At 46.8% G+C, this 20,565-nt stretch overlaps 1 protein-coding gene and 1 pseudogene across 4 annotated transcripts in view; both read right to left on the minus strand.

Moving 5' to 3' along the window:
* Nucleotides 1-20,565, minus strand: part of dqx1 (DEAQ box RNA-dependent ATPase 1) — a 133,486-nt gene that overhangs the window by 54,796 nt on the left and 58,125 nt on the right. For all 4 annotated transcript variants that reach the window (XM_078224307.1, XM_078224293.1, XM_078224313.1 and 1 more), the window contains exon 5: nucleotides 4,318-4,560. In XM_078224307.1, the coding sequence (XP_078080433.1) occupies nucleotides 4,318-4,560 (243 nt within the window). The remainder of the gene's footprint in view (nucleotides 1-4,317; nucleotides 4,561-20,565) is intronic.
* Nucleotides 792-1,958, minus strand: LOC144500862 (ADP/ATP translocase 3 pseudogene; annotated as a pseudogene).

Raw genomic sequence — 20,565 nt, forward strand, 5'->3', positions numbered from 1 at the left:
GAAAAAGTGGGAAAGAATAGGGAAATGAAATTGGAGAGAGTGATTTATTTGAACATAATTAATACTAACCGATGTTATGATAATTAGAGTAGGGATTTGGAGAATTGATCAATACGAGGGAACCAATCAATACAAGCGAAATAGTGGATTCATGAATAGTAACTTGAATTTATACTGCATCTTGAAACTAATAAACCCCCACCAGGACACTTGGAAGAGGAGAACATATTTCCTTTATCTGTTTTCAGGACACGGATGCCACTGACAGGCCACATTTATTGCCTATGCTGATTGTTTTTAGTCCAGTTGGGGAATTAGGAGTTAATCATGTCGTGGGAAAATGCAGTCAAGCTTAAAATTTGCAGGTTTCCTTCTCCAGTGGTTATTTCTGTCCTGCCCTGCTTGGAGCTACTCCTGCTCGGAGCTACTCCTGCTCGGAGCTACTCCTGCTCGGAGCTACTCCTGCTCGGAGCTACTCCTGCTCGGAGCTACTCCTGCTCGGAGCTACTCCTGCTCGGAGCTACTCCTGCTCGGAGCTACTCCTGCTCGGAGCTACTCCTGCTCGGAGCTACTCCTGCTCGGAGCTACTCCTGCTCGGAGCTACTCCTGCTCGGAGCTACTCCTGCTCGGAGCTACTCCTGCTCGGAGCTACTCCTGCTCGGAGCTACTCCTGCTCGGAGCTACTCCTGCTCGGAGCTACTCCTGCTCGGAGCTACTCCTGCTTGTAGCTGAGCAGAAACTGATAGCCAAGTTCCGCACACATGATGACGGCCTAAACCGGGATCTTGGGTTTATGTCACACTATCAGTAACCCCCACAGCTTGCCTCCTGGACTTGCAGAATCTCACTGGCTGTCCTGTCTGGAGACATTACACATCTCTTTAACCTGTGCTTAATGCTCCCTCCACTCACACTGTCTGTATCTTTAAGACCTGGTTGGCTGTAGAGATTCGCATTTTAGTCAGTATTCTGTAACTTGATTTTGTGTCTCTGTATGCCCTGTCTGAGAGCAGATATCCACTCCATCTGACGAAGGAGCAGCGCTCCGAAAGCTAATGGCATTTGCTACCAAAACAAACTTGTTGGACTTTAACCTGGTGTTGTTAAAACTCTTACTGTGTTCTCCCCAGTCCAACGCTGGCATCTCCACATTGAAGAAAGCTCGGTCGCCCTCATCCCGAAGGATCTTCCTCCAGCAGTCAAGTGTTCCTTTGTACATCATATCAGCTCCTCTCCGACCAGGCTGCATCATCATACGACCACGAACAGTGTCAAATGGGTAGGAAGTCACACCAGCAACAGCCGTTACCGTCTGAGCTATCATCCAACTGACCACAATGTGGGTGTTCTTAGGATCTGGGAGCATTGCTTTCGCAGTGTCATAGATGCCAAAATATGCAGCTCTGTAAACGATGGTGCCTTGTACAGATACATTGAAGCCCTGGTACAGCCCCCTGAGGCCATCCGACTTGAAGATCTTGGTGAGACAGTTACCCAATCCTGGGAACTCTCGCTCCGCTGAATACTTCCCAACATCAGCAGCCAGACGTGTTCGGGCAAAGTCAAGGGGATAGACAAAACAGAGCGACGTAACACCAGCTGCACCACCGGAAGCCAAGTTACCAGCAAAGTAACGCCAGAATTGCTTCTTGTCAACACCATCAAGGAAAAACTGTTTGTACACATCTGTGAAAGCAAAGTTGAGCACCTGGGTGAGGAAGTATCTTACCACATTGGCCAAATTACCACGCCAGAAGGACATGAAACCTTGCTCTCTTGGGATGCGTACAACACAGTCAATGATCCCTTTATATTGCATCTCTGCTGCGATCTTGCATGTTGGACCTACAGCAAAAGCTTCACCTGCTCGATGGGAGCCACCGCCGTCTTGGAAATTGCAGCAGCCACGCCGCCAGCAAGGAAATCCTTTGTCAACTTACAATCTTGTCGGTCGCCATTTCTTGCTTTTTTCCTCCTTCTCTCTCGTTAATTTAAATGCTTAATTTTTTTTTCTATTTGCTCCTTTTCCTCTTTTTTTCTTTCTAATTAACCCCCTTGCAGCGGAGCCGAACACCCACTTTTTAAACTACTGCCGGCGCCGACCTCTCAACAAACACCTAAAAAAAAGGTCTGGTTATATTTGTGTGTCCTCATCGCAGACAGGTAGAAAAACCACAACATGTTACAGTTGTATGAAACACTGGTCAAGCCACATTTGGAATACTGTATCGAATTCTGGTCACATTACCAGAAAGACGTGGAGGCTTTGGAGAGAGTACTGAAAAGGTTTACCAGGATGTTGCCTGGAATGGAGGGTATTAGCTATGAGGAGAGATTGAATAAACTGGGATTGTTCTCCCTGGAAAGACGGAAGCTGAGGGAGCCACCTGATAGAAGTTTATAAAATTATGAGGGGCATAGATAAGGTGAACAGCTTAAAGCTTTTTCCCAGGGTAGAAATGACAATTACAAGGGGGCACAAGTTCAAGAGAAGGGGCGAAAGGTTCAGTGGAGATGTGCGGGAGAAGTTTTTTACACAGAGAGTGGTGGGGGCCTGGAATGCACTGCCAAGTGAAGTGGTTGAGGCAGATACGTTAGCCACATTTAAGACTTATCTTGATAGGCATATGAACGAACGGGGAATAGAAGGATATAAGCAGTCAGTCTAGATAGACAATGTGATCGGCGGAGGCCTGGCGGGCTGAAGGGCCTGTTCTTGTGCTGTACTGTTCTTTGTTTGTTCTAAAAGAAAGCCCTTTTCAAAGTAACTAGGATCTTCAAGTTCCAAACTTTGGGTCTATTTTGGTATGGAAATGATTTGCTTTGCAGAGGACCAGTTCCATCAAGCTAGAATGCAAACTGGTGACACTGAACTGGGACGACAAATGCCTGCCGATCCCACCATGCTTCCTCTCCACTGTATTAGTACCTGGTTATCATTCAATGCTGCACCTAAGCCATTACAAATCCTCATTCATTCATTCGAGGTCATTCAAAAAAGTCTATTAAACATATGGCAATAAGTGTCCATCAGAAAATCTAGAGCACACAGCAAGGCTTGCAATCTTTCCATTCAAGTAAGATGCACATGCTATCAACAGGAAATAGAGTTGTTCTCCTTTAATGAAATATCCTATTAAAAATGAAGTGCAGTTCCATGGGTTATGAATTTGGACAATGTCAATGTAGGTTTCTTAATACTAAGATGCACAAAAGGTTAGGCTAGGTAAGTGCATGACGGAGAAAAGAATAGAAGGTTGTACTGACAGGGTTGGATGAATTAAGCTGGGAGGAGTGCGAGCACCAGCTGGGCTGAGTGATATCGAAATTCTACATAGTTCTTGTGAGCTTAGCCCTTCGACGCTTCAACTTATTTTTATTCATTCGTGGGATATGGGTGTCATTGGCTGGGCCAGCATTTATTGCCCATCCCTAGTTGCCCAAGGACAGTTGAGTCAACCACGTTGCTGTTGGCTCTGGAGTCACATACAGGTCAGACCAGGTAAGGACGGCAGATTTCCATCCCTAAAGGACATCAGTGAACCAGATGGGTTTTTCTGACAATCGACAGTGGTTTCATGGTCATCGGTAGATTCTTAATTCCAGACTTTTAAAAAAAAATTGAATTCAAATTCCACCATCTGCCATGGCGGGATTCAAACCCGGGTCCCCAGAACATTAGCTGAGTTTCTGGATTAATAGCCTGGTGATAATACCACTAGAATCATAGAGTCCCTAGAGTCTAAAAGGAGGCCGTTTGGCCCATCATGTCTGTACTGACCACTCGGCCATCCCCTCCCCCAAACTGGCACTCGATTCACAATCTCGCTTTGATGACTTGTGGGGAATATGGTTAAATGTTACTCTGATGAAGCAGGAGTGCGCAGTTGCTGCCCACTGCTGGTGCAGAGCAGTTTGAGCTTATAAGCGGGATTGAGTGTTTTACATACAACTTGGCACAAGCTAACCTGCCTGCGAGGGATCTGATGGGATGGGATGTTTATTTTTCCAATGAAAAGGCAAATCAAGCAGGATGCAAATTGGGTAGCAGATCTGAACAGTCAGACTCCTGCGTTGCAGGTTAGGCAGGAACATACCTATAAACTTTTATTCTTCAGCACCAATGTGTGACCTCAGCCGGTACGAATTACAAAAAAGATTAAAAGTGGGCAAAAGTGCCCCAAATAGGAGGGAAACAAAACAATAAATATGCATTTGAGTGTAAAACGGTTTTCTTGTGAAGTAATAATTTGGATTCGAAATGTAATCGCTAAGTGTTTAAAAAAAACGTACCTAAGAGTTGAAGAGTTCACTTACATTTTTCTGTTCCATTCCAGAGTCTATTACATAAGTGACATCAATGGCGAATGAAGAATCAGCTAATGAGTCTGCAATAATGATCTTCCTCCGGTAATCCTCGAACCTCTGGTTCCAGTTTTCATAGATTTTTTGGAAGTTGCTCCCGATGCCCGAATGCAGTGGAATGGGGATGAGCTCACCTAACTGAGACCCGATAGCACCCCCTTCTGTCCGTATAGCTTGACAGCAGTCTGTTATCTCCTGCAAAAACCAGAGACAAGGTACACAAGTCATGCCAGTTGCTCGCTGGTAACAACCACCTAGTTTATTTCATGAATTAATTGCAAATTGAAGTGAAGAACTTCCACTCCACTTCCAAACAGTCACCTGGTGACAACTCCCGTCACTGCTCCCTGGCACGCCTCAGCAAAATAATACATTTTGGAAGAAATAACAAGGGGCAATACAAGCTAAATGGCACAGTGTTAAACGGGATGCAAGAAGAGAGCACCTGCATATATAAATCTTTGAAGGGATCAGAAAGTGTTTAGACTGCCGTTTTAAAAAAAAAAGATCCTTGGCTTTATAAACAGAAACCGAGTGTGCAAAAACAATAACGTTGCGCAAAACGTTTAGAAATCACTGGCTAGGCGTCAGCTGGAGAACTGTGTCAATTTCTGTGTGGCAAACTTCTAAGAAAGTTGTCAAGGCCTTTAGCACAGGAGGCAGAGAAAGAAATGAGTAGAAACCTTTTTTAGGGTGGCACAGCAGCACAGTGGTTAGCACTGCTGCCTCACAACATCAGGGACCCGGGTTTGATTCCCGGCTTGGGTCACTTTCTGCGTGGAGTTTGCACGTTCTCCCCAAGTCTGCATGGGTTTCCTCCCACAGTCTGAAAGACGTACTGGTTAGGTGCACTGACCCGAACAGGCACCGAAGCGTGGCGACTAGGGGAATTTCACAGTAACTTTATTGCAGTGTTAATGTAAGCCTTACCAATTAATAAACTTTAAAGTTTTTGTATAGTGAGATATTATGATGAAAATGATAGGGTGGTGGAAGCAGATTCTGGATAGATATTTTAAAGGAATAAATCTGCAAGGTTATGTGGAACAGGAGAATGGATAGTTCTTTCAAAGGGACAACACAGCCACGATGGGCTAACTGCCTTCTTCTGTGCCACATAATTCTGTGAAAGGTTACTTGTTCGCTGGTAACCAGGAAACAACTGCCGAGTTAAGTGAATTAATTGCAAATTGGTGACAACTCCGATCACTGCTCCTGGGCATGGCCTCAGCAAAGTAATACATTTTGGAAGAAATAACAAGCAGCTGGAAAAATGGGCGGAGAAATGGCAGATGGAATTTAATCCGGACAAATGCGAGGTGATGCATTTTGGTCGATCTAATTCAGGTGGAAGCTATCAAATAAATGGCAGAACCATCAGGAACATAGATACACAGAAAGATCTGGGAGTGCAGGTCCACAGATCCTTAAATGTGGCAGCACAGGTGGAAAACGTGGTGAAGAAAGCATATGGCATGTGTGCCCTCATTGGCCGGGGCATCAAGTATAAAAGTTGGCAAATTATGTTCCAGGTAAATAAAACATTGGTGAGGTCACATTTGGAATACGATGTCCAATTCTGGTCATCACACTATCAAAAGGATGTGGTGACTTTGCAGGGAGTACAGAAAAGGTTTACCAGGATGTTGCTATGAGGAGAGATTGAATAAACTGGGATTGTTCTCCCTGGAAAGACGGAGGCTGAAGGGTGACCTGATAGAAGTTTATAAAATTATGATGGGCATAGATAAGGTGAACAGTTAGATGCTTTTTCCCCAGGGCGGAAATGACAATTATAAGGGGGCACAAGTTCAATGTAGGGGGGGGGGGGGGGGGGGAAGGAGGAAGAAGATTCAGTAGAAATGTGAAGGTGAAGTTTTTTTTTTACACAGAAGGTGGTGGGGGCCTGGAATGCACTGTCGAGTGAGGTGGTTGAGACAGGTACGTTAGCGACATTCAAGACTTATCTGGATAGGCACATGAACAGGCCGAGTATAGAGGGAAACAGGTGGTTGGTCCAGGTAGGACAACGTGATCAGCGCAGGCTTGGTGGGCTGAAGGGCCCGTTCCTGTGCTGTACTGTTCTTTGTTCTCATCATTATTCCAATATTGAACTCCCCACGACTGCCCTTGTGTCTCTCAGCATTATTCCAATGTCCTTTGTGGTATCAGAACTGTCTTCCTAAATGGTCCATCCTCTGCTGTCACTGAGCATCTTGCTCAGCATTTCTTCCAGGCAAAATTTTCCTGATCTGTCTCCTCCTTGCGCCACTGAATCCTTCAGACCCTATTTGCACAGTCTCACACCTTTCCGTATTGGCCTCCTGAAAATTCTCGTGCACACAGATAAGAAACTCCTAAATTTCAGAGCTGTCTTGGATACCTTCTATGTTTCAATTGCTCATGCAATTGGATCCCACACCCACTATAATGTCAGAGTAGACTCATGCTGCCCTGGGGTGTAACAATGGTGCTCTCTTGTGGTCCATAATGGATATTCTTATCTTTAGAAAATATCTCTGAAAATGCCTGGTTAATCTTCTTGAATGTGGACTAAGAAAGTATCTGGTGAGATGAGACCAGGTTCAAATCATTAAGCTTGTCTAAATCTCTGTTGCATGCATCAAGCCCTGTACTAAATTCTATGTACCCAATTCCCCAACCACACTGACCTACATTCGACCCCCATTCCATGGCCTTGCACATCCTAGCTTTGAAATCTCCGAAAGCCTCGTGTCCCCTCCCACCAACGGCATGCCCGTTTCAACTTCTTGTGTAATTGCACTCTCGAGGTTCAGTGCCTTAGACTGCATGGATCCTAATCTCTGGAGTGTTTTGTCATGAACCCGTAACTCTTTCTCACAATTTTAGAAAGCTTAATATAACCCAAGTCTTTTTCCACTCCTCCTAACTACTCGTTTCTTGCTCCTCTGTCCCTTTACTCTTACACGCGTGAAGGAGCTTGCATCATTCTTCACATTAAATGCAATGAGAGTGAGAAATTTAAGTAATTAATATTAGCAAAGAAAAAAAAAGTACTGGAAACATTAATGGGACTAAACGTCAGCAGGTCCCTGGCACTGATGGTCTGCATCCTGGGCACCCTTAACAATCGACAAGTAACTACAACAGATTTGATAGAGGTTATTCAAAATCATTAAGGGAATTAAGGGTTATGGGGAGCGGGCGGGTAAGTGGAACTGAACCCACTATCAGATCAGCCATGATCTTATTGAGTGGCGGAGCAGGCTTGAGAGGGGCTGGATGGCCTACTCCTGCTCCTATTTCTTATGTTCTTATGAGGGATCTGGACAGTGTAGATGGAGAGAAATTGTTCAAACTAGTGCAAGGCTTGAAAACAAGAGGGCACACAGATTTAAGGTAAGTGGCAGAGGAAACGAACATAGTGAAGTGAGAAATAACCTATTCATGCAGCAAGTGGTACTGTGGAATGCAGTGCCTGAGATAGTGCTTAAGGCTGTTTCGAACAAAGCATTCAAACGGGAATTAGGTTGTTAACTGAAAAATACGCTGTGTACAGGGAGAAAGTGCAGGAATGCCAATAAGTGAAACACTCATTCGGAGAGCTGTTGCACGATGGGCTGGATAGTCTCCTTCTGCACTGTAATAATTCTATGATTCAGTGATGAGGTAAAAACATGGAATAAGGAAAGACCATTTTTTCGACACGTACAATGCACACTCAACCAAAATACATGGACCAGGCACCCATCAGACACAGGATCATAGAAAACTCTGGGGCGGCACGGTGGCACAGTGGTTAGCACTGCTGCCTCACAGTGCCAGGGATCCAGGTTCGATTCCCGGCTTGGGTCACTGTCTGTGCGGCGTCTGTGCGTTCTCTCCATGTCTGCGTGGGTTTCCTCCGGGTGTTCCGGTTTCCTCCCACAGTCCGAATGACGTGCTGGTTAGGTGCATTGGCCATGCTAAATTCTCCCTCAGTGTACCTGAACAGGCACTGGATTGTGGCGACTAGGGGATTTTCACAGTAACTGCATGTAAGTCTAGTTGTGACACTAATAAATAAAACCTTAAACTTAAAAAAAAACTTCTTCAGTCCTCACAGAACTGGAGTCCCTTATCTCTGCATCATTCGAATAAATCTCCGAGGCTTAGTCACATGTACAGAGGATGTTGCTTGTGACATCTGTTGGGGTCATTGGTGCTGTGTGAATCAAAACCTCACAGTGCCACGAGTGACATCCCAGCCCCAGATACCCAACTATTCCCAAAAATAAGTCTCACTTGAGCTTGCTTATTTCCCATGCATGTTCTTCAAAACCACCAATTACAGCCTAAAGTAGCCAGTCTACACCTGAAGGACCACATAGTTCTTACAATGCTAAAGAAATTTGTTAAAATTTAATACTCATCTGTAGGAATTAGACTCTAACCCAGTTTAGTAATTATCCGCCTTATCATCATCAATTCAAACATGACAATTCTGCTGTTATAAAAGCCTGTCCACGATCTATAAGGCACAAGTCAGGAGTGTGATTGGTAAACTCCCCACTTGCCTGGATGGGTGCAACTCCAACAACATTCAAGAAGCTTGACACCACCTGGGACAAAGCAGCCCACTTGATTGGTACTGCATTCACAAACATCCACTCCCTCCACACCGACGCTCAGTAGCAGCAATGTGTACCATCTACAAGATGCACTGCAGCAATTCACCAAAGATCCTTAGACAGCACCTTCCAAACCCACTTCCATCTAGAAGGACAAGGGCAGCAGATACATGGGAACACCACCACCTGCAAGTTCCCCTCCAAGCCACTCACCATCGTGACTCGGAAATATATCGCTGTTCCTTTGCAGTAACGGGTAAAAATCCTGGAATTCCCTCGCTAATATTGTGGGTCAACCCACTGCATGTGGACTGCAGTGATTCAAGGCGGCAGCTCACCACCACCTTCTCAAGGGGAACTCGGGATGGGCAGTAAATGCTGGTCAGCCAGCGATGCCCATGTCCCATGAACGAATAAAGAAAAAATGACTGCGGATGCTAGAATCTTAAACAAAAACAGAAAATGCTGGAAAATCTCAACAGGTCTGACAGCATCTGTGGAGTGAGAATAGAGCCAACGTTTCAAGTCTGGATGACCCTTCGTCAGATAATTCTGCTGTTGGGTTCAGATTGTTTCAATTTGTTAATGAGTGAACCTGACTGATGATCTGTGTTAGGGTTGGCAGTCCTCCAAGATTTTACAGGAATTAAACATTCACCTTTGGATATGGTTGTGAGCAATGCGAGAGAGAAAATAAAAATCAGAAGGAAATCAGAATAAAAGTGTCGCTTTCCTCATTTTCTTTGAACCCTTTTGGTTCTGAGATCTAAAAACATTGAAGAGTGGGACTGTTTGACTGGGAGGGAGCTTGAGGAGAGAGGTCAGGTGATGGAAGCCTCCAGGAATACACTTCTCCAGCACAGACAACCCTCATCAACAGAAACCAGGTGATTCTGGCAGCATATCTCAGGAAATCACGTGTATGCAGTGCCTTTCTATCTATCAAACAAATGGAATTGCTGGGAGTGCCAGATACAAGTAGAAGGGAAATCAGTGGAACTTCCTCCACCCAAATGGTAACTCGTGGATTTGGGGAACAGGATACCAGGAAAGGCCATTATAATTGCTTTCAAAATGCAATTAGAAGAGTTTCTGAATCTTTTTTTAAATTCATTCATGGGATGTGGGCATCACTGGCTGGGCCGGCATTCGTTACCCATCCTTACTTGAATGGAGTGGCTTGTTTGGCCATTTCAGAGGGCAGTTACGAGTCAACCACATTGCTGCAGAACTGGAGGTAGGCAAGACCAGATAAGGTGGCAGATTTCCTTCCCTAAAAGGGTATTAGCGAATCGGTTAGGTTGTTACAACAATCGGCAATGGTTCCATGGTCATCGTTAGACACTTAATTCCAGATTTTTGTTGAATTCACATTTCACCACCTGCTGTGGTCCCCTGAGCATTACTCTGGGTCTCTGGATTACTAGTCCAGTGACAGTACCACTGTGCCACTGCCTACCCTTCAGGTTGGTGCATGCTTGCTGGATGCCAAGATCATTCCCTGCTATGCTCTGCTTGACAGCTTGTGTTATGATGATGGATTGGGTTAATAGCATGTACTTCACTGCACTCTAGTTCAACACAGCAATTCACAGAGCAATATGGTGGGCAAATATTGGCACTCCTTGTTCAAACAGCAGCCTGTCAGCAAACAGCCTATTTCCTTAAAGTGTACACCAGACCCATAAAGGTTCAGATTACAAAGATTTTTAAAGCTTCTCTTGCATAAAATGCTGTCCTTCACTAACCAATCTTTATCTTGCAATGTGCATGGTCAGCCCCTCAGAAAGAGGGGTGAAAAATTAGGCCCGTCATTAAGTAATAGAAACATAGAAGGTAGGAACAGGAGGAGGCCTTTGACCCTTCGAGCCTGCTCCGCCATTCATTATCATGGCTGATCGTCCAACTCAATAGCCTAATCCTGCTTTCTCCCCATAACCTTTGATCCCATTCACCCCAAGTGCTATATCCAGCTGCCTCTTGAATACATTCAATGTTTTGGCATCAACGACTTCCTGTGGTATTGAATTCCACAGGCTCACCACTCTTTGGGTGAAGAAATGCCTCCTCAGCTCCGTCCTAAATGGTCTACCCTGAATCTTCAGAGCACCTCAATGAGCACCCGGAAACAAGGCTTTAGAACTGAAGGCTTTAATCAGATAACAACGAAACTGCTAACACTAATACAACCGTTCAGACTGAAGGGGTCCTGCCGGAGCAGGGGGTCTTATACCCTGCCACCGGAGGCGGGACCCCACTGGAGTGTGCCAAGACAGCACTTAGAACAGGTAAACACCCTAACCCAACAACATAGTACAACCCCCATAACAACAACAACACCCTAGCCCAACAGTAACATAATAACAACCCCAGTGGTGAACCAACGATGGTTCACCACATTCACCCCTCCTTTAGGAACCAAAGGTGGCGGGGTGAATGAGAACAGATAATGACAAAAAAAAAAAAAAAAAATAACAGGATTCACAAGTCCAGACGGTCTGGAGGACCACACCGACGCTGCGATCGTCTCAACACCGGTTGCGAAACCGGAGCAGGTGCTTGCGGTGGCTCTCTCAAAGCAACATCTGGCTGTCCCCTCAAAGACTCCCGGGCCGGCCGGCCCTGATGAGGCGATGGTGCAGGGGATCCTGGAACGATTGGTGGTGCTGGTGGTGGTGATGATGGTGGCGCCGATCTCCGAGTCTCAGGCAAGCTGTACATGGGGGTAAAAGTGTTATGCACTGGTCCCGGTGCTGACCGCGCCACGTCTGGGGAAGTAATGAGGAGTAGTGGATCTGTGACTGGGGGAATAGGAGCGACAGGAGTTGCTACGTCCCCTGCGGGCGCCAGGTCTCTGATGGAGACAGTGTCCTCTCGCCCGTCAGGATATGCCACATAGGCATACTGAGGGTTGGCGTGGAGGAGTTGGACCGGTTCGACCAAGGGGTCGGACTTGCGAGCCCTCACATGGCGCCGCAGAAGGACGGGTCCTGGGTACGTCAACCAGGCTGGCAATGAGGTCCCCGAGGACGACTTCCGAGGGAATGAGAACATCCTCTCGTGGGGAGTAGCATTGGTTGCCGTACACAGGAGGGAGCGGATAGAATGGAGCGCATTTGGAAGGACCTCCTGCCACCGGGAGACTGGAAGGCCCTTGAATTTTAGTGCCAGTAGGACAGCCTTCCAGACTGTAGCATTCTCCCTTTCCACCTGTCCGTTACCCCTAGGGTTGTAGCTCGTGGTTCTACTAGAGGCAATCCCGAATGAGAGCAGGAATTGCCTCAAGTCGTTGCTCATGAACGACGAGCCCCTGTCGCTATGAATATAGCAGGGGTACCCGAACAGGGTAAAAAGCTCACTGAATGCCTTGATGACGGTGGCAGTCGACGTGTCCGCACAGGGGAAAACAAACGGAAACCGGGAAAATTCGTCTATTATGTTAAGGAAATAGACATTCCGATCCGTTGAGGGAAGGGGGCCCTTAAAATCTACACTCAGCCTCTCAAAAGGGCGAGTGGCCTTGACCAAATGTGCCCGGTCTGGTCGATAAAAGTGTGGTTTGCATTCTGCGCAAGTCTTACAACTTCTCGTAACTGACCTGACCTCCTCCACCGAGTAGGGTAGGTTGCGGGCTTTTATAAAGTGGTAGAGTCTGGTGACTCCAGGATGACATAGATCATTGTGGAGAGCCTTCAAGCGGTCCTCCTGCATGATGGCGCATGTTCCGCGCGAGAGGGCATCCGAGGGCTCATTGAGTTTCCCTGGACGATACATAATATCGTAATTATAGGTGGAGAGCTCAATTCTCCACCGCAAGATCTTATCGTTCTTGATCTTGCCCCTCTGCGTGTTACTAAACATAAACGCCACGGATCGTTGATCCGTGATCAGGGTGAACCGCTTACCTGCCAGGTAATGGCGCCAGTGTCTGACTGCCTCCACAATGGCCTGAGCCTCCTTTTCCACCGCCGAGTGCCGAATTTCGGGGCCTTGAAGGGTGCGGGAAAAAAACGCGACGGGCCTGCCTGCCTGGTTTAGTGTGGCGGCTAGGGCGAAATCAGATGCATCACTCTCCACCTGGAAGGGGATGGATTCATCCACCGCGTGCATCGTGGCTTTCGCAATGTCGCTTTTCAAAGCCTTGAAGGCCAATTGGGCCTCCGGTGTAAGTGGGAAGGTCGTGGACTTAATGAGCGGACGAGCTTTGTCCGCATAGTTGGGGACCCACTGTGCATAGTACGAAAAGAAGCCGAGGCATCTCCTCAGTGCTTTCGTGCTAGCGGGCAAGGGAAGTTCAGTAAGGGGGCGCATACGGTCTGGATCAGGGCCGATGACCCCGTTTTCCACCACGTATCCAAGGATAGCTAACCTGCGCGTACGGAATACACACTTCTCCCTGTTATAGGTCAGATTCAGGTGAGATGCAGTGCGTAGAAAGTGTTGGAGATTTGTGTCGTGGTCCTGCTGGTCATGGCCGCAGATGGTGACGTTATCCAGGTACGGGAAGGTAGCCCGCAACCCGTTCTGGTCCACCATTCGGTCCATAGCACGCTGGAAGACCGAGACCCCATTGGTGACACCAAATGGAACCCTGAGGAATTGGTATAGACGACCATCCGCCTCAAAAGCCGTATATTGTCGGTCCTCTGGGCGGATGGGGAGTTGATGGTAGGCGGACTTAAGGTCTATGGTAGAAAACACTCGGTACTGCGCAATCTGATTGACCATATCAGAAATGCGCGGGAGAGGATACGCATCCAGCTGCGTATAACGATTAATGGTCTGACTATAGTCGATGACCATCCGAGGTTTGTTCCCGCTTTTGACTACCACGACCTGCGCTCTCCACGGACTAGCACTGGCCTGTATGATCCCTTCCTTGAGGAGCCGCTGAACCTCAGATCTAATAAAGATCCGGTCCTCAGCGCTGTAACGCCTACTTTTAGTAGCGATGGGCTTGCAGCCAGGTACCAGATTCTTAAAGAGGGATGGTGTAGTGATTTTCAGGGTGGATAGATTGCACGCGGGGCGCTTTGGGCAATTTGGAGGCTGCGGCTGGTTCCCTACTGCCAGTGAAGGGAGTGGCCCACCGTACTGTAGGATCACACTCCTCATGTGGGCCATAAAGTTTAGTCCGAGGAGAATTGGCGCGCAAAGGTGAGGTAACACAAGGAGCCTGTATTGCTCGTAAACTGTGCCCTGTACCTCAAGAGTTACCATACATCGTCCTTGGATCGGTACAGACCGGGACTGTGATGCCATGGAAATTGTCTGTTTGGCAGGGAGAATCCGGAGTCCACACCTTTTAGCAGTTTCAGGGTGTATGAAACTTTCGGTGCTTCCGCTGTCAAACAGACAATTTACAGTTCTGCCACTAACCTTTACCTCCATCATAGAATGTTCCAGTCTGAAATGCCTGGTCTGATCCAGGGAGATCGACGCCACCGTTGGCCCCTGGGTGTCACTGCATGCTGCCGATGTGGATGCTGAGGACCCCTGCTGGTCGCTGCTGCATGCTGCCGATGTGGATGCTGAGGACCCCTGCTGGTCGCTTCTAGTCGTCGTGGACCATGATGGCCGCCCCCATGGATAGCATGTGGCCGAGGGCACCAAGCGCAGCGACTCCTGGTGGTCTTCCTGCTCCTCTGTTTGCCACGATGGCGCCGTCCTGAGATCGCACGTGGTCGGACCTCGTGGGTACTGCAGCGCCGAAAGAGATGGTCTCCGTTCTGGAGGGTTACAAGCTGCACTGCCGTTTTTAGGTTTGGACCTGCAGACTTTGCTGTAGTGGCCTTTTTTACCGCACTGGCTGCAGATTGCCGTTCTTGCCGGGCACTGTTGCCGTGGATGCTTGGCCCCACCGCAAAAATAGCATCGCTGGCCACCTGGAGCTGCCGCCGTTGTCGAATCGATCTGGGAGCGCGGGTTCGCGGGGCGAGGAGGGAGCAGAGATTGTTCCAACCACGTTGACTGCACGTGGTCCTCGGGGTACAGCGCCAAGCTCTTCGACGCCGCCTCCAACCTCACGGCCATCCCCATTGCCTGGGTCAAGGTGAGTTTCCCCTTTTCTAATAATTTTAATCTGATGTATGAGGACCCTACCCCTGCTACGAACGCGTCTCGGGCGAGGTCGTGCATGTACTGCTCGGCGGAGACGTCCTTACAGTCACAAGCCCTGGCAAGCTGCAGGAGTTCATTGGCGTAGTCTTCTATGGTCTCGCCCGACTGCCGACGTCGTGTAGCGAGGAGATAACGAGCGTGAATCTCGTTGGGTGGCGTAATGTACCTATTCTTTAGGAGCTCGACGGCACCCTGGTAAGTGGAAGCTGCACGAATGGCTAGGTAAATCGTGTCGCTTACCCTTGCGTGGAGGACCTGGAGTCTATCACTGTCCGTAGTGATAGCTACCGAGGCTGCCAGGTAGTCCTCGAAGCACTTCCACCAATGTTCGAACGTGTTAGTTGCACCGACCGCACGTGGGTCCAGTGTCAGACGATCCGGTTTTAGAATCTGTTCCATATTCTCAGTTATCTGATTAAATTGATGCACCTCAATGAGCACCCGGAAACAAGGCTTTAGAACTGAAGGCTTTAATCAGATAACAACGAAACTGCTAACACTAATACAACCGTTCAGACTGAAGGGGTCCTGCCGGAGCAGGGGGTCTTATACCCTGCCACCGGAGGCGGGACCCCACTGGAGTGTGCCAAGACAGCACTTAGAACAGGTAAACACCCTAACCCAACAACATAGTACAACCCCCATAACAACAACAACACCCTAGCCCAACAGTAACATAATAACAACCCCAGTGGTGAACCAACGATGGTTCACCACATCTACCCTGAATCTTCAGACTGTGACCCCTGGCTCTGGACTCCCCCACCATCGGGAATATCCTCCCTGCATCTACCCTGTCTAGTCCTGTTAAGAATTTTATAAATCTCTATGAAATCCCCCCTCATTTGGCTGTAACAGAGCAGTTCACCAACAGTTCATTTTAAAACTTAAACTACAATGGCACAGCACAGCAAAGTTACAAACAATATTTGCTGCAAGTGTGATTATGCTGCATAATTGCTCATCAGTTTAGTGTTGAATATAGAAAGAGAAAGAGTGAGAAATAAAAGTGGAATTTTAAAGCAGATATCACACTGACAAACACAGTTGCTTATAATCACAATTTCTGCTGACTGCAAAGCTGTATCTGCTTCCTCCGTAGTCACCCTTAGCAATTCTAAACAAACCTACATGAAATAATAATTTCCTTTACAAAAATCAAATGTGATGATTCACTTGATGAACTTTTATAATTGTGTGCACAGCAAGGATCCATGTTTAGCTGGAAATTGCAACAATTACAAGTGCCAACAAATTCCGTGATTATAGGGATAAATACCAAACAATCCCCCATCATAATTTGTTGAAATAGTAATTAAAATGCAAACTAGTTGATATGCAATTTGGAAAAACATTTCATTCAGTAAAAGAAAGGGTGAGTCGCGTTAGTGTTAATGTTAACCCATAGAAACATAGTAAATAGGAACAGGCCATTTGGCCCTTCAAGCCTGCTCTGCCATTCAATACGATCATGGCTCATCTCCTATCTCAAGGCCATACTCCCACTCTCTTCCCATACCCCTTCACATCTTTAGAGTCTTGAAATATATCCAATTCCTTCTTAAATATATTCAGTGACTTGGCCTCCACAGCATTCTGTGGTACAGATTCACCACCCTCTGAGGGAAGAGGTTTCTCCTTATCACAATCCTAAATGGTCTTCCCTGTATAGTTAATTTATTAGTGTCACAAGTAGGCTTACATTAACACTACAATGAAGTGACTGTGAAAATCCCCTAGTCGCCACACTCCGGCACCTGCTCGGGTACACTGAGGGAGAATTTAGCACAGCCAATGCACCCTAACCAGCACGTCTTTTGGAGTCTGGGAGGAAACTGAAACACCTGGAGCAAACCCACGCAGACACGGGGAGAACGTGCAGACTCCACACGGATAGTGACACAAGCTGGGAATCAAACCCGGGTCCCCGAAGCTGTGAGGCAGCAGTGCTAAACACTGTGCCACCGTGCATCTCAGCCTTGAACACACTGTTACACACAGAGGTTTAATCCCCTTTATCTTGCGCTGTAATCTGCTACAATATTTGAGAAGGTGTTATTTGTTCTTAATTAACGGTTAGATGTTCATTAATATAAAGGTCTGACACTCCCTTTAAGTGAATAATTAACAAGGTACTTTATTTACATAACCAGGAACTTTAACTAAACAAGTAACATATAAGGAACATTCATTCCCAAAATGGTAATAACAGAAGTTTAGTCACGCTCAAAAAAAATTATATACCCAAGCCCGATAACGTTCGGAAGTTTGAGGTCTGCGGTAGTTGTCCGGTGTCCGTAAGGTTTTTCTGACTCTCTATCTTTCTGTTAGATAGCTGGATAATTCTCTTAAGAGATATTTAAACTAGCAGGTGTGAAGAGCTGCTCTTGAGATGAATGCTGGCTTTTTTGACTGGCTGCCCTGGCCTCTGGAGATGTTCTTCCAGGATGTTTTCTTGAAAATGACTGTTGGGGTTTGGCCTTTATACCTGCTATGACCTCCCAATTTTCATACACCACGTTTGATTGGATGCTGCCAATACTATCAAATTCAAATCCGATCGGCTCTTAATAGTTGAGTGCTCTCTTTAAGCTCATAGGCTGTTAGCTGAATGTCTTCTTTAAACTCATAGGCTAACACAAACGCAAAAATCTGCAGAGCCGGTTACCAAGGCAACCCTAATGCTTGGTCCTTTTGAAACAAATTTTGCAACCTGCAGTCTGTGTGCACGCAGAACTCAAAAACAGCTTTTAAAGGGACCACACACTGTTGTTTTTACAATTCTTCTGTATCTTTATAAACATTCTTCATATCTTTACAAACTCACTTCACAACAATACTTAATGACCTTACCTCCACAGTCCTCTGTGGTAAAGAATTCCAGATTCACTACGCTCAGAAGAAATTCCTCCTCATCTCCATCTTAAATGGGCGACTCCTTACTCGAAGATTATGCCCTCCAGTGCTAGACTCTCCCACAAGATGAAACACCCTCAGAGCATCTACCCTGTCAAGCCCCCTGAGAATCCTATATGTCTCAATAAGGTCACCTCTCGTTCTACTAAACTCCAGTGAACACAGGACCAACCTACCTACTCAACCTCTCCTCATAAGAAAATCCCTCCATACCCAGGAGCAACCTTGAACTGCCTCCAATGTCAATGCCAGGGAGCTGCTGACTGGTTAAAAAAAAATCAGCGGAAGAACTATGCCACGAGTGTCTGGGCGGTACAATCACCTGATGAAGGGGCAGCGCTCCAAAAGCTTGTGGCTTGTGCTACCAAATAAACCTGCCAGACTTTAACCTGGTGTTGTGAGACTTCTTACTGTGCCCACCCCAGTCCAACGCCGGCATCTCCACATCACGGTACAATCACACACAGACCTCAGTCCCAGACACATCTGTTAATTTTATTTGAGGCCAGACTTTCATCCTGCCCTGCGTCCAGGTTGCAGCTAAAATGTGGTAAGGAAAGCACATGGGATGCTTTCCTTTATTCGGGAAGGTATTGAATACAAAAGCAGGAATGTAATGATGGGACTGCAGAAAACACTGGTTAGGCCACGGCTGTAATTTTGTGAACAGTTCTGGTAACCACATTACAGGAAGGACAGAATTACTCTGGAATGAATACAGAGGAGATTGGCAAGAATGTTGCCAGGGCTTGAAAATTGCAGCCATGAGAAGAGATTTAAAGGGCTACGGGTGTTTCCCTTAGAAAGAGGAGACCCAATTAGTGGGCGGCCTAATTGAGGTGTACTAAATTATGAGGGGCCTGGATAGTGTGAACAGGAAAGACCTGTTTCCCCTAGCTGAGGGGTTAATTACCAGGGGGCATAGATTTGAAGTGATTGGTAGAAGGATTTGAGGGGACATTAGGAAAACCTTTTCACCCAGAGTGTGTGGTGGACATCTGGAGTTCACTGTCCAAGTTTCTGGTTGAGGCTGCAATGCTCCACTCATTTCAAGAGGTGCTCGGGTCTGCGCCTGAAGTGCTGTAACCTGCGAGGCGACAGACGAGGTGATGGAAAGTGGGACTAACCTGAGCACCTAGTTTCTTTTTGGCCAGAGACAGAGTGGGCTGAATGGCGTTTTTTCTGTGCCGTAACTCTTTTATATCGTAGCTCGGAGGATGGGAAGCGATGGTAGAGCCTCCAGTTTGACATGGCTGACTAAGGCCTAGGGTCTCTCCTGCTCTTACCACCTGCCATTGGTGTATGTCGAAAGGATTTACAAGTTTATTAGTAGCGTGAATGCGTGGGGTTACGTGAATAGGGCCCGGGTGGGATTGTGGTCGGTACAGACTCGATGGGCCGAATGGCCTCCTTCTGCGCTGTAGGGATTCTATAACCAAAACGATCAAAATTTTGTAAAACGTTGGGGTGGGTGGACTGACACCAAATGGGTGACTGCAGACCCGGTCGAGGTTTACATAGATTCCCTGGGATCTCGCAAAACACTTTCCTGTTCAAAATTCTACCCAGTTAACTGAGCAGCTGACTCCATTTAAACAGATCTAAACTGCCAAATCTGAAAGTTAGAGTGAGAAATTGCGGAAAATCTAATAGAATGCTGAGGAATGTGAAGTCAGTGTGTGATCACATATTTTCAGAAACAAATATTAAAGTATGAGCGGTTCTGATAGCCCAGTTATTGTCAGGAACCTAGGCACTGAACTGAAACAAGGCTCGATTATAATCATTTCAAAAACAGACAGAGCTCCTGTGGGAGACATTTATCTTAGACCATCTCAAGTTTGCCTCCAGGGTATTTGCAAAAATTGAAACGCAGCTTAAAGGAACTTTTGCCTCCTTGACTTACAAGAGAGTAGACCGAGTGAAAAGAGGTTTCCAAGGACAGCAGTAGTTGTTCCTATAATCTCATGTGTCACAGACATATTTATAAAATGATTGTAAAATCTGGGAAGATGCAGGGAAATGTGTCACATCTGGAGCTAACTGAACACTCACTGCCACAACAAAGGACCACTAGTTAATATTCCACTCCAGCTTCTCCCTCTGGTGGCCCCAGATATAAAGCCATCTGGGCCTTTTGGCTAAGTTGAAGCTCAGCTCGAGCCTGGGAGGAGCTGTAATGCCTCATCCTGTCAGCTTGCATCTTGTTTGATCGGAACAAAGATGGGATGTATATCCTGTCTTAAAGTTTATTTTGCTACTGTCACAAGTAGGCCTACATTAACCCGACAATGAAGTTACTGTGGCAATCCCCTTGTTGCCACACTCCGGCGCCTGTTCAGACACACTGAGGGAGAATTTAGCATGGCTAATACACCTAACGAACATGTCTTTTGGACTGTCGGAGGAAGCTGTAGCACCCGGAGGAAGCCCACGCAGACATGGAGAACGTGCAGACTCCACATAGACGGTGACCCAAGCCGGGAATTGAAACCAGGTCCCTGGCACTGTGAGGCAGCTAACCACTGTGCCACCATATCTTGTCAGCTTGGATCTGGGATTGTCTGGGACT

This window comes from Mustelus asterias, chromosome 1 (genome assembly GCF_964213995.1).
Source record: "Mustelus asterias chromosome 1, sMusAst1.hap1.1, whole genome shotgun sequence".
NCBI classification, from domain to species: Eukaryota; Metazoa; Chordata; class Chondrichthyes; order Carcharhiniformes; family Triakidae; genus Mustelus; species Mustelus asterias.